The sequence below is a fragment of the Sparus aurata genome, chromosome 10 (assembly GCF_900880675.1).
Source record: "Sparus aurata chromosome 10, fSpaAur1.1, whole genome shotgun sequence".
NCBI classification, from domain to species: domain Eukaryota; kingdom Metazoa; phylum Chordata; class Actinopteri; order Spariformes; family Sparidae; genus Sparus; species Sparus aurata.
The window spans coordinates 12,257,762-12,275,967 of NC_044196.1; the positions used below are offsets into that span (position 1 = coordinate 12,257,762).

The window sequence follows — 18,206 nt, forward strand, 5'->3', positions numbered from 1 at the left end:
GAGACCCACACAGAATTTAAATCCTGAAACTCTCCTCCAGTCAGTCAAAACTATCAGATAATAAAAAAAGACACAAAGGAGTTTGACACTAGACATTTTTTTTATTTCAGCATCATATAAAACAGTCACAGTTCATGTTTAAACACAAAGTTAGAATAAATGCTTCAGAGAGTCAGAAGTGCTTTGCAGAAGATAAAATATTCAGTTGGTTTTGACATCTAAACATAAAAAAAATTAAAAAATAAATAAAATCCAATGGTCCGTGTTTTAGAACCGATCGGCACTTTGACCTGATGGCTGCAGTCCAACATGATGAGACCTGACATTCACCGACTCCAGTTTCATTGAACATCTTTGAACAGACTAGGTGGTCTAAGACATCACTTATCACCCACCTACAAGCTGAACAACCACTCACACCTGGGCTCACCTGGCTCTAAGAACCACCTGTGGGTCTTTGGTCCAACAGACCTTCATACAGGGTTTAAAAGCATGTGACTCCCCTCCAGTTAGTCAGAACTGAAGAAGCCTCTTGAATGAGAGGTGAAACATCTTCAATTAACATGTATTGTACTAAATATGAAATATATACTTACCACTACAGTGTACTTAGAATAATATGCAAGTTGAAGTGCAGAGAGTGTGCAAATGTAAATTACTAAGTCACTCTATTCTCATTTATGATGATTATTGATCAGAAATCATCGTGTTACTGTGTAGCCCCACATTAGTCGCCCCTACCTCGAGTTATTTGATAAAAAATATTGTGATATTTGATTCTGTACATTTATGAAGAGTGTTAGAGGAGATTTAATTTTATTGTGTAACAATATCAAAATATTATTTTAAGGCTGGATCACCCGGCCCTTGTTACATAACAATTAATTAATACATTGATGGTGAAAACTGAAGGTCTGGTATTTACTAAATCTCTCCTGATCAGCAGGGAGTTGGCTAAAGTAAATCACACAGCTTTCAAGCCTATCACAGTATTATTTTAAGGCCTAATTCACATCGGAGCAGCTGTGGATGTTAGTTGGTCAGAAGATGAATCCTATTGATTTCAGTTAGAACGAGGAGGTATATTAGATTAACAACTAAGGAAGTTCTAAGGGGACTCCATCTGAGAAACATTTCAACTGTGCTCCGATCGACTGACGTCACTTCCTTCTTTGGCCCTCCTGGTTTGTGTTCAGCATCTGCATGAAGACAGAAAACCAGTGTTAGTATCTGATATCAGGAGCATCAACTCATCAGAGTCAAACCACCACATCAAGAACATTTACACCAACTCAGCAAACGTAGAAATGAGACAAAAAGCGACTGAATAAACAGGAAACAACAAGTTAACATCTGTCTGACAACCAGCTGCTGGTCACACAAGAGAAGTTACACCACATGACCACATGGTGGCACTGTAGCAATGTGTTGACTTATTTACTAAAACCTGCTGATCAGAAACTCATTTTACTTGGAGATCAAGTGAGATTTATTTCAGTGTGTTCATATTGAATTCTCCAACATGTTGTGCTTCATGTAATGTTCCTGTACCTCAGGTTTCTTATCACATGTTTGGTACCAGTTTCCCATGATGCATTATTTCTCTATGAGTAACCATGGTGACCTACCTTCATTTAAAGCTGTTCTGGGTGGGATGGAAAATCCTGTATGTGTGGGACAGGGTACCGGTCAGGGGTCCTTGCATCATTAAGGCAATGGTAGAGACCACATGTGTGCCACCTACCCCCGGGCTTCAGGGCAATGTGGAGGGATGAAGCCCGGGTTCTGTTACAGTGGCATATGATGCCGAGCTGCACCATGTTTTCAAACTCTGCCTTGGCGACGGTCACTTTGGCCAGATCGAGACGTCGAACCTAGCGTAGGCTGGTGGGTCGGTGTTGGGCGATGTGGTGCTCTACCCCATCCTTTGTAGCAGAAGATGAGAAGGTGGGCTGTGTGAGGTCCAGAAGATGGAGAAAATAGTCTGTGGCTGAAGGCATACGAGACAACATGATGGAGCTTGTTCCAATAAGGGTACATGTGTATAAACAGAAGGTGGCAGCGCTGATCAATCTGACATCCACCAGCAGGCCATAGGTGCACAGGATATCCACGCCAAGGATAACGAATGTTACCTTGGCCGTGACAAAGTCCCAGCCAAATGTCTGTCCATCAAAGCACAACTCCACATAACTCATGCCATAAGTGGGGATGGGGCTGCCATTTGCAGCTTCCATGGGGGGCCGTGTCCGTCACCCAGGATGTCCACAGTCGATGCAGGTAGGATGCCCCGCTGCGCACCAGTGTCACACAGGAGCCCCCGACAGGAGATTATGTCTTTGATAAACAGCAGCCTGACTGTATGGCCGGCGCTCATGGCTACTACGTCGGCCACTGCGTTTTCCTGCCCCTTCAAAACAGCAAGGGGATCGGCACCGCTTGGCTTTGGGACCAAACTATGCGTGGTAAAAACACAGTCCATTGGGTTGCCGCGGTGGGGGCCGTAATGTGTCCTGTCACCATCGAGAGGGTAGCTGTTGCAGAAACAGCTGGATGCAGAGGAAATCTGTACTGATGCTCACTAGGGAGCCTTGCCCAACAGTCAGTTGTCAGTAAGAGGGAAACTAACCAAATGGAGAATTATGTCCGTTCAGTCCACTACAATACTGTACATAGTTACAGTTACATACAAATTATACTTCATGTTTGTTCTGATCATTTCTGATGACATTTTTCTATTGTAAACAAAATAGTTACATTAAAATAATAACAACAGTGACAGTTTCTCATCCATAATAAGCCTGTTAAACAGCTCATTAAATTTGAACACATGCAATGAAAAGCTCGATTGATGAAGATTCAGGATCAATAAACTCTTCTGACTGAGATAAACAACAGTGTTAATGACACTGATGAAATACAAAATAAATGATAAACAGAAATAAGTAAAAATGTAAAGATAGTAAAAATGTTAGTTGAGAGGTTAAGGGAGCCAATCATCATGTTGAAGCTTCACTTCCTTGTTCTTGTACCTGCTGACTGTGCACAGTATCCTGTCAGATATCAACTCTCTGAACTCTCAATATTTAATCCTCCTGAAGGAGGATCAGCAGACATGTAGAGGTGAAAGTAAAGTTGGATCAGCTGAACTGGCTATAAACTCAGAAATATCAATATTTTCCATAAATGAATAAACAAGCTGTTAATATAAAATAAGGTCCCATAACACTGTTTGAAGATAAAATGGTGGCAGGGTCCGCCACATGTAAACAAAGTAAAACAGTATAAAATGGGTGCAATCCAAATGTCCACAGTTAGCTTGGCGTCATTCTGTTTCTGTTTTTATCATCTCCTGTGCTTCCACCAGGTAACAGTCGGATTAAGACTCCAAACTAATGTTCATTCAGCCAGTCCAACCAAGGCTACAGGTTATAGTAACAGAAAATATGAGAATAAAAGTAATCTACTCAGTTTTAGTTATGTTTACCTTCAGCAGGCATGCAGGAGAAAATCAGTTAAGAGTTACAGAAGACAGAGAAAAGCTGTGATTGAGCTCCAGGTCCATTGAAACAAGTCGTTTTCACAAACACAGACAGAAGACTTAAAAACGCCAAATTTTACACTTTATAATCGTCCTGGAACCCTTTCTACTACACATTCTTACCAAATTACGCCCAGGTTGTCCTTTTTCATGTCTTGACTGAACATGTTTAGGAAGAAAGAAAATGTCTGGCACTCAGTTTAAAGCCTGATTTTAGATAAAGAACGAGGTGTTAGATTCTGGTGCAAAACAAGGAAGGAAGTTTAAATTTATCCCGGTTGCAAATTCATCACTGTCTGCAGCAGAGAGGGGAACCAAGATATTCATAAGACTACATCTCTGATGCCAAGTTATGAAAATAGAAATTAGTTGCTTCTTTGTGTCCACATCTAATCAGTGCACATGCGAGACAGATGGAAATCCAACTAGGTCCAAGTTTTAGTGAAGAAATCCACAGCTGAAGGTCTCCAGACGTCACATGGTCAAAAGATTTTAAAGCCAAAGAGTCAAAGTTCATGTTCAACTCAAAGCAACAGGATTTCCCTCCGTCCTCCCTCCAGTGTGTACATCTGTGGCTGGAGGTGGTTGCTGTTGTAAATCCTTGCGCTAACTGGTAAGATCCAAACTTGTAGTGTTCTCTCTGCTAACATCTGTAACCTGCCCTTCGAGCAAGGCACCTTAAATGAGTTCCCTTTTGATCTGGATGGACAGTTAAAAAGGAAAACGATGAATCAGTCAACTGTCTCACAAAAAGCAAATTGTATGTTTTGTTTCCAGAACTCAAACATTAAGAAAACACAAGAAAACATTCAATTAAAGGCTCTCACATACTTTTTGTTTTTGAAGCTTGTGTCTCTAATATACTGCGAATACAACAGCCGACAGGATCGTCAACAAAGCGCTGACACACACCGCTGTGATCAGTATGATTTCTCCAGCCACTAAGTATACAAATCAAACAAGAGATGATAAGAGTGACTGAAACTGGAATAAATCACTTAAACAAGATGGCAATTAATCAAATGGATGGGTTTAATGGGTTTCATACTTATTATTTATGCACTCAGAATCCCTGATTTTATTGCAGTTTATTTGGTTTATTTCTCTATGATCCACTAGCTGTGCCCCTTTATTTCCTCCATTGTAACTCAGCTTTAATTAAAGTTGAATATTTTGAAATGTTTTTTGGATTTGAAAATTAAATAACACCTAGTCTAGAAAAGACGCAGGACACAGGAGGTCAAGATGTCAGAGGACGATTAACGGGGACAAAATAATTCGGGATAACGATATTATAGCGATGTCTCCACACATTTTGACTAAAAACAAAAAGGTCTCAGTCAAATCCTTTGTCTTTTTCTGTTGTATGGTGGTTGGCCACCATATAGCCTAACTGTAATCTACTTTAACAAAGCAAGAATACAAAGAAAAAGAAACGCTTAAAAGATATTTTATATGTATGTTGATGATATCATTATTTCATCTTTAAAAATCACAATTATTGTAAGTACCACTTAGCAGCATCAGAATACAAAAAAAACCTAAGTGGGATATTTGAATGAAGTACCTAGATGGAAAAACTGCTAAATTATGCTAAAGGGGGAAAATTTGACACAAAACACTGAATATTTCAGAAAGTGTGCCAGAAATGTATAAAAAACATTATCAGCCGTTGTTCTCCTCATGGAGCCGAATGTTTTAATGTCTGAATGAAGATTGTACGTTGGAAAATGCAGCAGGAGTTACATGTCAAAAATCACGATGGAAGAATAATAATATGCTTTTATACTGTAGATGAACAAATGTTCCATTGAGGGCACATTAACCAGTCACATGCTCCCACGCCATGTCCATTTTCACACAGTGAAAAACACATTTATGAGTGATAACAGTGCAACCACTGTCTCTCAGTCTCGTCTATGCAGACTCACAAACAAAGAAAATCTTCAGTTACCCTGGGAATGTTTGCTGTCCCATGGCTAACCCGTGTTTCTCTAGTGGAACACTTTGGGCAGTAGAAAATGTTGTGTTTGAAAAAACAAGCTTTTATCTGTTAGATGAGATAAAAAAAAAAACAATTTCAGATGAATTAATCATGTTCTCACCATTGACATGTGTTTCCTCTTTAGGATCAGGAGTCTGCAATGGCGTCTCTGTTGTGACAGACTTTGGCACTAAAAAAAACAGATGACTCAGTATTTAAAGCAGACAGCAGCAGCTTCCTGTGGGGGAAACAGCAGCTAAAGTTGTTGATAAAATCAGCCAGCGAGTTTCAAAGCTATTCGAGGCACTCATCAATAAGGTGCAGTATGTAAGAATTGGCAACTAACTGCTGCTCACTGTAGCTGCCATTAGCTCAATTAGCTGTGCAGCTAGCAGTCCAGGCTGAGGGTTGTGAGCACCGAGATAGTGTTTGCACACGAGCTTTTGGACGTGGCTGTGCTAGCTGGTTAGCATGCTAACTTCGGTAGATGTAAACCCATTAAATACATACAAAACTGTATTTCCAAAAATTCTGTTGATAATTTTTGTTACTTTTCGGATGTTTTCAACTAAAATTCTTACATATTGCACCTTTAATTTGGATATCTGGATTAGCGACATTAGCATCAGCGTCTGTCACAAGTATAATGCAGTTCATCTGGACAATAAACAAGATTTTAACACTCACCAACAGAAAGGTAAATGATTGAAGACTTAAAATGGCTCTTTAACTTCGGGATGAAACACTGATATCTCCCTTCATCTTCAAACGTCACGTTGGTGATCTTGATCTTCAGCTCCGTCCTCTTGACGTACTCTGCGATCTTCATGTCCAGGTCCTCTCGGGCGTCTCGATACAGATGGACGTACTCGACCCGGCGCAGGCGATCATTGGGGTAAGGCTTAAGGTCGGGCTTGGACCACTCCACTGTCAGACCAGTCACGTCAATCTGAGGCTCCACGTGACACGGCAGGATGATGTCATCACCCAGAGCAGCGACAATTGTCTCAGCTGACCCGATCAACCTAAAATTCCCTGAGAAATAGAGGAAAACTTTAATATTAACAATTGAAACTTTAACATGAACTCATCGCTTATCTCCAGCACATTTACAACAACTTCATGACTTGGTCTACAAAATGTCACCAAAGTGATGTCTTCAAATATCTTGATCCAAAACCCAAATATATTCTATGATTTGAAGTTTCTGAGCCCAGTTGGCTCCATGTCGGTGTGAATCAACAGTACACAGTATTAAAGGCTAATATTTGTTTAAAGACTTATGTATACACAAACTGTGGCTGTTTGTTAAAAAAGTATGAGTATCTATGGCCTTGGCTTTGTTCTGTGGCTCTTCGTGTGTTAAAGCTGCTATAAGGAACTCTTCTCCTCTTAAGCACACCTACAGGATGTCTGACAGTGAGGTCATTTTTTGTTTGTGACTTTGGATGACTGTTATGATGTGATGATGGTGAGACAAAAGAATGTTTAGAGCAGTAACACCAGACAACGGAGCAGCTTCTGAGTATTTTAAGTGTATATAACCACCTGTTGTATTGACAGATAGCTTGGCTACATTGTGTTCCTGTTTTCATCATCTCCTGTGATACCACCAGATGTTTGAACGGTTAACTGCACTGTGCTTTGCTGTTGCCATAGTTGACTTAACGACTGCAAACTAATGTTCAACCAGGCTTCATTAACTTGTAGTCATGGAGACTGATCAAGTTAAAGATTAATCAAAGAACAAATGTGATGTTAGATTCTTTTCATTTTAGTCTTATCATGTTCTTGGCTTTGTATGTGTAGTTTTTACTTTTACTTATTCAGAAATCTGGTAGAAATACTTAGATTTGATTTTATTTGCATTGCTTTTTAAGCACAGTGGAAAACTCAAGGCTTTTACAATAATACCAATATCTGACATCTTTATAGGACCAATATCTACAATATCAATGAGAATATTAGCTCAGAAATATGTATTTTTTCCACAACTGAATAAAACAAGCTGTTCTCAGAGGAAGATAAGGTCCCCAGAACACTGCTTGAAGGTGGAAAGGTGGCAGGGTCCACCACATATAAGCAAAGCAAAACAGTATGAAGTTGAGTTTGTTTGTTTATTCTGTTTGTTCAGTCATGAAAACTAAAATCAGTCACTGAAGAGCTTAAAATATCTTCTCCAATACTACATAGTGTCTCTTTCGAGAAAATACAAGAATTAGTGGACAACATCCAGTCTGTGTGAGGCTACAGGTTATGGTAACAGACAATATAAGAATATGGGAGTTTACCTTCAGCAGGTGTGCAGGAGAAAATCAGCAGAAGGACGACGAGAGTTACAGAATACAGAGAAAAGCTGTGATTGAGCTCCAGGTCCATTGAAACGAGTTGGTTTAACAAACACAGACAGACTGAAGACAAAGCTGCTGCTGCTGCAGAGGATCAGTGTCAACACATCACAGGAACTCGAGTCATCAAAAATTTCCCAAAAACTGTGGAAGACATGTTGAGACACGAATCAGACTCCGTCACCAGACTCCCTTTAAAAACACTAAATCATGAGACTCATTGCATTACCAGACACTTTATAATCACCCTGAAACCCTGTCTATAAGATATTGTTACCTATTTAGGCTTCCTTGTTAATCCAGCAAACATTATACATGACAATATTTCTTTCTTTGTGTAATGCCTGTTATGTATTTATCTACCTCCTCTTCCTGTACTTGTTGCATCTTTAGCTGAATTTTCTGTTGTGTGATAAATAAAGCCCATCTAATCTAATATCAGAGTTAGGGGTTTCACAGACTCCCACAGAGAATATAACTAGAACCCTGTTTATATGCTGCTTTCTTCGTATTCTTTCAGTAGCAACTCTGGTTATGCTTCAAGTGAAGAGTAGTCATGAGCTCATGTGCTTTTGGGAATTACGTTTTCAATCGCACACAAAGACCCCCTTCCCCTAAAACAGTCTCCTGATAGAGAGCCGACGCCACGCCCATAAACAAACTAACGTCTCTGTTGCCATGGTTGCAGGTAACCGTTAAAACAGCTGACAGAAGCACAGCAGGTGATAAAAACAGAAACAAAATGCAGCCAAGCTAACTGTGGACAGTTGGATCACATCTATTTTTTCTGCCTCATCAAACTAAATATACAAACAAGCTCCATTTAATACCATCATACTTTGTCTATATGTGGCGGACCCTGCCACCTCTCTATATTCAAACAGTGTTCTGAGACCTTATTTTCCTCTGAGAACAGTTTCTTTATTCACTGATGGAAAGAAATACACATTTCTGAGTTTGCTACTGTTTCCCCATTAATATTGTATTATATACGATATATACGAGTTTGAATTTCTTATATACAAAACCACACAGTGCGCCTTTAAGAAAAGAGACATTTACAGTTTAAATTGTGCAGCTTTATTCGATAAACTATAGTTATAATGCTGATTTTACCTTCAACAGGCGTCAATGAGAAGAAAAAGCAACAGGACGACAGAGAGGATGAAACCAACCAGTCGAGGTGAGACACACAGGGAAATTTGAAATTGTTCACCAGAGCTGACTCACCCCAACTGAAATCAACGCTCGGTTAATCCCGCCTACGCTTCATTTAAATTCAGGAGGCGGTCACTTTCTCGGTGTAATATTGTACCCACATTATAATTAAACCACTCATGTACATGTTCATCAGGGGAGAAGTTGGACCTCCGTAAATCGAGCCAAAAGACGGGAGTATAGTGACAATCAGAAACATGTTCACTAGTCACATACAGAGCCAGCTGTTGTTAACATCTGGGAAAAATCACTAAAGAGAAATTTCAAATCCGGTGCAGGTCGCTGTATGCAGTCACTACCGTTGATAGTTTATTATCGCGGAAATAGAAATGTGAGTCACCGACAGCAGCAGACACGTGGGAGAGTTTTTAAAATAAATCAAGGCTCACCTGTTGGTCCATGATTGGAGGAGACGGAGTTATTGTTGTTATTGATGCGTTATGGAGGGCGAATATAGGCTACTTTACAGAGAATATAAAACATCCACACGGAGGATCCATTGTGGGAACACAACTGTAATCCGCTCTCGTTACAGATAGAACACCTTTAAAACTGTGTGAAAACAAGAGGAACTGTAATAAATCCATACCATCGTGGTTAAAGTCACATTATTATTAGACCTAAAACTCCGTTCTTCAGCAGAGTGACTTCCGTGTCTTCACCGTGTGTGTATGAGAGAGAGGGAGAGAGAGAGAGCGCGCTCCCATCAACATCCGTCCACTTTAAATTTGATTTTAATTGACAGTAAAATTGAAGATAATCAATCACCAGAGAGATGGACGGTTTAATGAACGATTTCGTAAATAGTATATTTGCACCAGGGAGATGCTTGGATGCGGGAACTGCAGCCCTTAAAACGAGGCTGTAACATATGCCGTAACATATGCCGAATTAACAAGAAGGTTTAAATATTCAATAATTTGTGAGAAACCACGCTTATTAAAGGTTATAAAGTTTCTCTTAACTCGACGACGCACAAAATCTAAGTCTGGTGAATTTCTCTCCCTCTTCATCTCCTTGCTGGTGTTGACTGTAGTTATAGGTTGGTTTTGCAATTTGCAAGTATAGACCTGAGTGTGTTCTCCACGAACAAACATAATAATCTTTTCTTTTTAACTTTAGTAGTGACTAATAAATATAAAGGCTTTCTACTGACATCAGTGGAATCCTGTACTTCTTGTATCGGGTATCACGCCATCTGTGTAGAGAAGGCAACATGCTGCTAGTCAAATAGAACATATCTTTTTGAGATAAAGCAGTAAACCTAAAAACAAATCATTCTCCAAACACAAAAGTTTAAATCTGTCAGGCTTCACAAAATGGCAGGCAAGAACCCAATAGCACGACACAAAAACAGTTCAGGTGCAAAAACAGGTTTTAATACAAAGCGAAGGTCAAACCAGGTGATCAGTCAGCGAAGCAAACAAATCTATCTCTAAAAGGAGCAGGCAAAAGGTAAAGTCCGAAGTCTAAAAATGCAGGTCAAATCAGGCAGGATGAGGATCAGAATCAAATGACAGAACGCTGGAGAGCTAGGCTAACACACTAGACAATCTGGCAAAGAACTGAGGGAAAAGGATCTGTACAAATACTGAGGGCTGATTAGCTGATGAGGAGCAGGTGAGTATGGGGTGGGGCAGGCCAGGTGGATCAAACCAATAGGTAATGCAGAAATCAGCCCACTTTAAGTTCTCTTTTGTAAATATTGCATGATGTCCTCGCTGACCTTTATCATTATTATTTATCTAAATTCAGTAACTTATTGATCAAACTGAAGTTGTGACATATTTCTCAAATACTGTGAGAATGAATTGAAGGATTGCGATCGTCCTCAATTTATTTTATAAATAAGAAAAAAAGCTGCACCCCTGTTTGAGACACACACAGGGTTTAAATCCTCAAGCTCTCCTCCAGCCAGTCAGAACTGAAGAAGCCAAAAAAAGACACAAAGGAGTTTGACAGTAAACATTTTTTTTTTATTTCAGCATCATAAAAAACAGTCAGATATCATGTTTGAACACAAAGTCAGAATAAATGCTTCACAGAGTCAGAAGTGCTTTACAGAAGATAAAATATTCCGTTAAAAAGCATCAATAAAAACAACACATCCAATGATCCCTTTAGAACCGATCTGCACTTTGACCTGACGGCTGCAGTCCAACATGATGAGACCTGACGTTTAATGTATATTCACTAGGGCTGTCAAACGATTCATTTTTTTAATCACTATTAATCACATTTTGTCCATAGTTAACTCGCATTTAATCGCAATTCTTTTGGCACATTTTTTTCTGTTCTAAATGTACCTTAATGTATATTTTTCAAGGAAAATAAAAGGCTCAAAAAATATCCCCTTTACTATAAATGGAATCAAAACATGGTGATGTCTGCTTTTGGCAAGGGGGGAGGGGGTGGGCTCTCTGCATCTGCCGTATTTGGCTTGCAAATGATATTTGAGCCTCGACGTACTTAAATGTTAACTCATTTCATGTCGACAGTACGTGCAGATAACTTTTGTCCTATCGACCGAACCGTCTGGCAGTGTTTTGAAAGTAAATTTGCCGCTCATAAGTCCTTTCTCCATTTCCTTTCACTTTCGCTTTTCAGTCCACCGTGTTTTTCCCGAACGCCAACCCTGCTTCTTCTTCTTCTGACTCCCTTTCTTATTCTTCTGCCACCCTCTGGATCAAGACTACAGGTGCCACCGACGGCCATAAATCAAACAATGAGCATTTCTTTTTTTTTTTTAATACCAAGCGTTAATCGGGCGTTAAAAAAATGAACGGCGTTAAGAGGATGTTGCATTAACAAGTTATTAACACGTTAACTTTGACAGCCCTAATATTCACATATACATGTTTGAAAGAGGACTAAAGGAATCCATCTGTGTCAAACTGGAACGACCGTCTGTGAACAGATGAGGTGGTCTAAGACATCACTTATCACCCACCTACAAGCTGAACAACCACTCACACCTGGGCTCACCTGGCCCTAACAACCTACATGAAGGCCGGTTGGACCAAAGACCCACAGGTGGTACTAAAGACTCTGAAAATCAGAGGTCACGCATGTCCTTAACGACTCTGTAAGGACACTCCCAAACTATGTAATGACACATCCACACTTTGTAAGGACACTCTCACACTCTGTAAGGACACTCCCACATTCTGTAAGGACATTCCAACACTCTGTAAGGACACTCCCACACTCTGTAAGGACACACCCACACTGTGTAAGGACACTCCCACACTGTGTAAGGACACATCCACACTCTGTAAGGACATTCCCACACTCTGTAAGGACACTCCCACATTGGGTTTAAAAGCCTGTGACTCCCCTCCAGTTTGTCAGAACTGAAGAAGCCTCTTGGATGAGACTTGAAACATCTTCAAGAAACTGAAACAAGTCCAGTTGCTTACGATACAGAAAATAGAATTACCATCACCTGGATGACTGATTAACTTCTTCAACATGTATTGTACTAAATATGAAATACATACTTACCACTACAGTGTACTTAGAATATTATGCAAGTTAAAGTGCAGGGAGTATGTAAAAGTAAATTACAAAGCTTTAAGAGTAACTTAGCTGAACTGATATTTACAACTATCAGTATTGTGAAGTGAAGCTAATTAGCATTTAGCCAATACAATATTAGTTTCCAGGTTTTGAAGCAGCATTACAGTGATGTGATTTTCTGAACTTACAGCATTGTTACAATACTTTATCCACCAAGTCATTGTATTCTCATTGATGATGATTATTGATCAGAAAGCATTGTGATTCGGGGGTTACGGCATTTACATGTGCTCACATCGGAACAGCTTTGGATGTAAGTTGCTCAGACGATGAACTCTATTGATCTCCGTCAACAACTAAATGATGGCAGGTCTGTCCTGATGTTGAACTGTGTGATTGACAAGAGAGAAAAGTAAGTTCAAACAAAGCACTGACACAAACAAAATAGTTCAATTCTGAACAACATCAAGAACAAACAAACCTTTATTACATCGACGAATGAGAGCTGACAGGCACCACTGAGCTGCACCGAGGAGACATATTATAGCACCAAATAAAAGAACTGCACCAGTTGCAACTTTATTCGGATCTTGTGATCTCACTTCCTTCGACCCTCTTGGTGTGTGTTCAGCATCTGCATGAAGACAGAAAACCAGTGTTAGTATCTGATATCAGGAGCATCAACTCATCAAAGTCAAACAACCACATCAAGAACATTTACACCAACTCCAATAAGTGAGTAAATAAACAGGAAACAACAAGTAAACACAGATGTTGTGCGGTTCAGGTGTCGGACGGCCCTCAAAATCAGATTTGGCACCAGTTTCCCATGATGCATTATTTCTCTATGAGTAACCATGGTGACCTACCTTCAGTTGACACTGTTGTGATGACGTTGTGTTCCTCATGTCCTCTGTTTTCTCCACGAGAGGTCACATTCAAGACAAAATGTTCTGTGGGTGTAAATCAGGAGGCTGTTAGATTCTGATGTCTGACCCGTGTGGCAGTAACATGTTTCCATCCTGCACTGCAGCAGAGTTCAGTTCACCTGTGGTCTGCAGCAGCCATCTCTCTGTGACCTGGTCATAATTAGTAGCCACATCACACCAGTAGTTTCCAGAGTCTTCAGTCCTGAGTCTGGACACATGAAGTCTGATCTGTCCGTCTCTGAGGGCATCTTTGTCAACCTGGACTCGTCCTGCAAACTGTTGATCCTGTTGAGACTCTGGGACGTCGACGCTGTTAAACATTTCATACAAAAGCTTTGAAGGGTTTGACCACAGAAAACAACGCATGTTGGTGAGAGACATGTTGGTTTTGATGGTACTGTCCCATCTGATGGTGATGTCATCGTCCTCCTCTGCCTGATAGAAGATCGCTGTCTCTTTCCCAGCAGACATCACTGCAGACAAGAGTGAGGGCAAAGAGAGACATCATGTGGACTAACATCAAACTTCACCTCATTTCAGCCTGAAACACTTTTATCAAGGAACTGAGAGATCCTGAACTATAGCAGCAATTTAGATTTAGTTATTACTGTGTGTCCACCAGGTGAGGGATAATGCCTGCCTAGGTGTCCATTATCAGGAATTAATGGACGACGCAGAAGCCTGAATGGACACTTTGACAGGCTTTATACTTATACCATGGTGAATTGCCAAAGAAAAAGAAATAAGATCATTAATTTCTATTTTCAGGCATTTTGTGATCAAAATCTAAAGGTGTCCACAAGAAATAACCTCCTGGCAACACCTGAGGGTGTTAATTATACAATAGAAAATCAAATTAAATGTGAGTAGCAGGACTACTGACCACAGACAGAGGAGGTCAGAACGCTGAGCAAAACCAAGATCATCTTCATCCTGTCAGAGAGGAGACAGTTTTATTAGAGGAACAAGATTTGACTTCATCAAACATTCATTTCAATGTTATTTCGGTGAATTTAATGATATGTACATTTTTTTATTCAGCCGCTTTTCTATTTTTTGTTTCTGCAGTCTTCTTTGATTACGGTCAATGTCGTGCTCACGTGCTAATTGTTATATTGTACATGCTAGTTACAGTTACATACAACAATAACAACCTTTTGTCATTCATAACAAGTCGTTAAACAGCTGATTACATTTTTTTGAAGTTTTTTAAATTGTTGAAGATTCAGGATCCATAAACCCTTCTGACTGAGATAAACACCAGTGTTAATGACACTGATGAAATACGAAATAAATGATAAATAGAAATAAATAAAAATGTAAAGGTAGTGAATATGTTAATTGAGAGGTTAAAGGGAGCCGATCAGCAGGTTGAAGCTTCACTTACTTGTTGTTGTTTCGTTCTTGTCCTCTGCCCAGTATCCTGTCAGTCCATCAACTCTCTGAACAGTCAATATTTAATCTTGAAGGAGGAGCAGCTTTAAGTCGAATTGAAAGTAAAGTTGGATCAGCTGAACTGGCTATAAAATGGGTCTGCCACACATGACAAAGTTAAACAGTATGAAATGGATGGGATCCAAATGTCTACAGTTAGCTTGGCTTCATTTCGCTTTTGTTTTTATCAGCTCCGCCAGATGTTTTAACGTAACCGTTAAAAACATCTGGCAACAGTTGATTAAGACTGTAAACTAATGTTCAATCAGCCAGTCTGAATGAGGCTACAGGTTATGGTAACAGAAAATATGAGAATAAAAATAAGGCGTGCTCCAGAGGTGTCAGTCCTGACATATCACAGAACCTCCGCCTCCCAAACACCAGACTCCCTATAAAAAAAGCCAAATTTTGACACTTATCGCGTTGGGGGACACTTCATAATCGCCCTGAAACCCTGTCTACAACATACTGTTATCCTTAAGGCAAACATTATACATGACAACATTCTTTCTTTGTATAATGCCTAGTATGTATTTATCTACTTCCTCTAAATTGCCTGATTCTTTTTCCTGTACTTGTTGCATCTTGAGCTGTTGTAACAACTGATGCCGACCAGCACATCAGGAGCAGTTTGGGGTTCAGTATCTTTCCCAAGGACACTTCCACATGCAGATTTGGGTATTCCAACCAGCGACCTTCTGATAACAATTGATCAACCTCTATGACTACAAGTCGATAAAGCCTGGTTGAACATTACTTTGCAGTCTCAAGTTGCAGGTAACTGTTAAAAGATCTGGTGGAAGCACAGGAGGTGATAAAAACAGAAACAAAACGAAGCCAGGCTAACTGTGGACATTTGGATCACATCCATTTTTCTGCCTAAACAAACTAAATATACCAACAAACTAAATTTCATACTGTCTTACTTTTTCTATATGTTGCGGACCCTGCCACCTGTCTATATTCAAATATTGTTTTGGGACTTTATAGTCCTCTGAGAACAGCTTCTTTTATTCACTTGTAGAAAAGAGACATTTACACATTTTGATTGTGCAGCCTCATCATCATTCCATAAAAGTTATAATGCTGATTTTACCTTCAAGAGGCGTCCAGGAGGAGAACAGCAACAAGACTGGACGACAGAAAGGATGAAACTAACTGAGCTCCTCCAGCTTTATTTGTTCACCTGTCCAGGTGAGTCACAAGGTTAAATGTGTTGACCAGGAACTGACTCAATAAAAACAATACAAACACTTACTTAGAAAAACCCGCCTACATGTGAGAGCAGTCTTACAAGCCATTTCACTTTCCAGATGTAATATTTTGCCAACATAATAATGAAACCATTTATGTACATGTTCAACAGGGGAGAAGTCTGACTTGTTATAAACCACAGAGTTTCTTGTTTATGATAAATAGCGTCAGGTGTACTCCGTCCTTCATGGATGATTCACTCCCACAGAGCTGAGACGAAACTGTCAAATCATCACTTTATACTGGGTTTGTTTTGTTAATCTCTGCAGAAAGTGTGAAGACAGTCCGGGGGACAGGTACAACCTGTTTCTGTAAGTCTATACTGAGTTACATTAGTGTCTGTTGGCTGTTAGCTTCATATTTAGTGTACAAACAATCTAACTTTCAGCTGAAAATATGCAAACATTCCTGAAAATGTCATCATTTTTCTTTAACTAGATGCCTGAAACATATCATATCTATACAATCTTTCCTAGCATCACCATAAAAACAATTACCTTTTTGTACAAGAGCCAGTTTATTACACTGGATTATTTCATTATATTTCTCCCCTGACACTCAGCAGAATGCCTTGAGAGTTTCCTCTTAAAGATAACACATGCTACCTGTACATGCGGCTGTGAATCTCCAGGTGCTGAACAAATGAGCGACAGTGACACCACCGAGTGGACATTTTCATCTAAATATTTTTCTATTTCATACAGAGAAAGTTTTCAACTCCGATCTATACCCTGTACCACTTAAATACATCAGCTGGAGAAAAAAAAAGATGCACTGACACATGAAAGTCTTGATCTGTCTTTTTTAATTAAATGAAATAGTATAGTTGCAGGCGAAAGATAATATTGATCGTACAGTTGTAATGTGTGATTTATCCTTCCAAAACCAAATTAACAAAAACAGAAAAACTGAGCAGGAATGAATGACAGTTGATAATACTATACATTATCACTTCTATAAATTTTATGACAATACTCAAGAAAGATGCTTAATGTTGATTAAAAAAACAAATTGAGATTCTTTCTTTCTGGATTAGAGTATGACCGGCTGTTTGAATCCTCTGACTTCAAACAGTTTTCACACACAGTCTGTCTCATTCATATTAAATAAAATATTGAGCATTTGGGTGGCTACAAGGCAATCATTTTTGCATGGCACCATTAAAACACACAATCAATTTGAAACATGGTATATAAGGCAAATAAATGCATTGTAACATAATTCAAAAACATAGTCAGTGCCAGCCTGTTCTCACTCCCAACACATTAAACACAGCAGCCTGGTCAGAGGCCCTACACTTATGGATTTGATCCTGTAGTCACTCTGCTATAGCTTCACAACCTAACCATGTAGTTTTAGTGCCGAATCCAAATGCATAGTCTTTGTGCTTAAACTTACCCAAGCAGTTTTGGTACTTAACTCTAAGTACGTTATGTGTTTTAACCTAGCCATGTAGTTCTGGTGCCTAAACCTAACCAAGTAGTTTTGGTGCAAAAGTCAGACAATGTCAAGAATAGCCAAGAAATCCAGTTTTGAAACTTGCAACCTGATGTTACATGTTACTTACAGTATTATCTCGGGGTAGGGGTAGGTAGAGGGTCATAGTTTAAAGCCTAAGGCTACTTACCAAGCTGCTGTATTTGATTAGTAGGGTCTAACAATAGGTTGTCAAGACATATAGTTAATACAAGCAGAATCAAATCAAATCAAAATACAAAGGACCCTTAGCCCCTAAAGAGACCTCAGAATAAAGAGAATATAGGAAAGATTCGGGAGAGGAAATGTTCACAGTGTTGAAAGATTCTAAGAGTTAATTACGTCATTGCTGTGTGGAGATGTAATGCAAATGATGGCTATTTCAGCGGAAAGCACCTCTTAGGTTTTAATCTGGTATTGGTATAATGATTGGTAGTAGGAAATGACACTCTGGTAATGGTGAAAAACAGATGTGTGTAAGAGGCCGACACACGATTGAGGAA

General features: G+C 39.5%; 2 protein-coding genes across 3 annotated transcripts in view; both read right to left on the reverse strand.

Annotated features, from left to right (window-relative positions):
* The window catches only part of LOC115590482 (uncharacterized), an 83,978-nt gene that overhangs the window by 37,681 nt on the left and 28,091 nt on the right, over nt 1–18,206 (reverse strand). The window contains exons 1-6 of one of the 2 annotated variants that reach the window (XM_030431850.1): nt 8,151–8,441; nt 7,817–8,017; nt 6,213–6,560; nt 5,647–5,715; nt 4,373–4,482; nt 3,488–4,240 (exon numbers count right to left, since the gene is read on the reverse strand). The exons of the other annotated variant lie outside the window; for it this stretch is intronic. The gene's annotated coding sequence lies outside the window, so the exon portion shown is untranslated. Of the gene's footprint in view, nt 1–3,487; nt 4,241–4,372; nt 4,483–5,646; nt 5,716–6,212; nt 6,561–7,816; nt 8,018–8,150; nt 8,442–18,206 lie in introns of those variants that run through there. 2 annotated transcript variants of the gene reach the window in all.
* On the reverse strand, nt 12,827–14,010 carry LOC115589358 (uncharacterized). The gene is made up of 4 exons (XM_030430201.1): nt 13,659–14,010; nt 13,480–13,563; nt 13,092–13,244; nt 12,827–12,998 (listed from the first exon to the last, which is right to left on the reverse strand). Exons 1-4 carry the CDS (start codon nt 14,008–14,010, stop codon nt 12,967–12,969), a joined length of 621 nt encoding a protein of 206 aa, XP_030286061.1. The 3' UTR covers nt 12,827–12,966.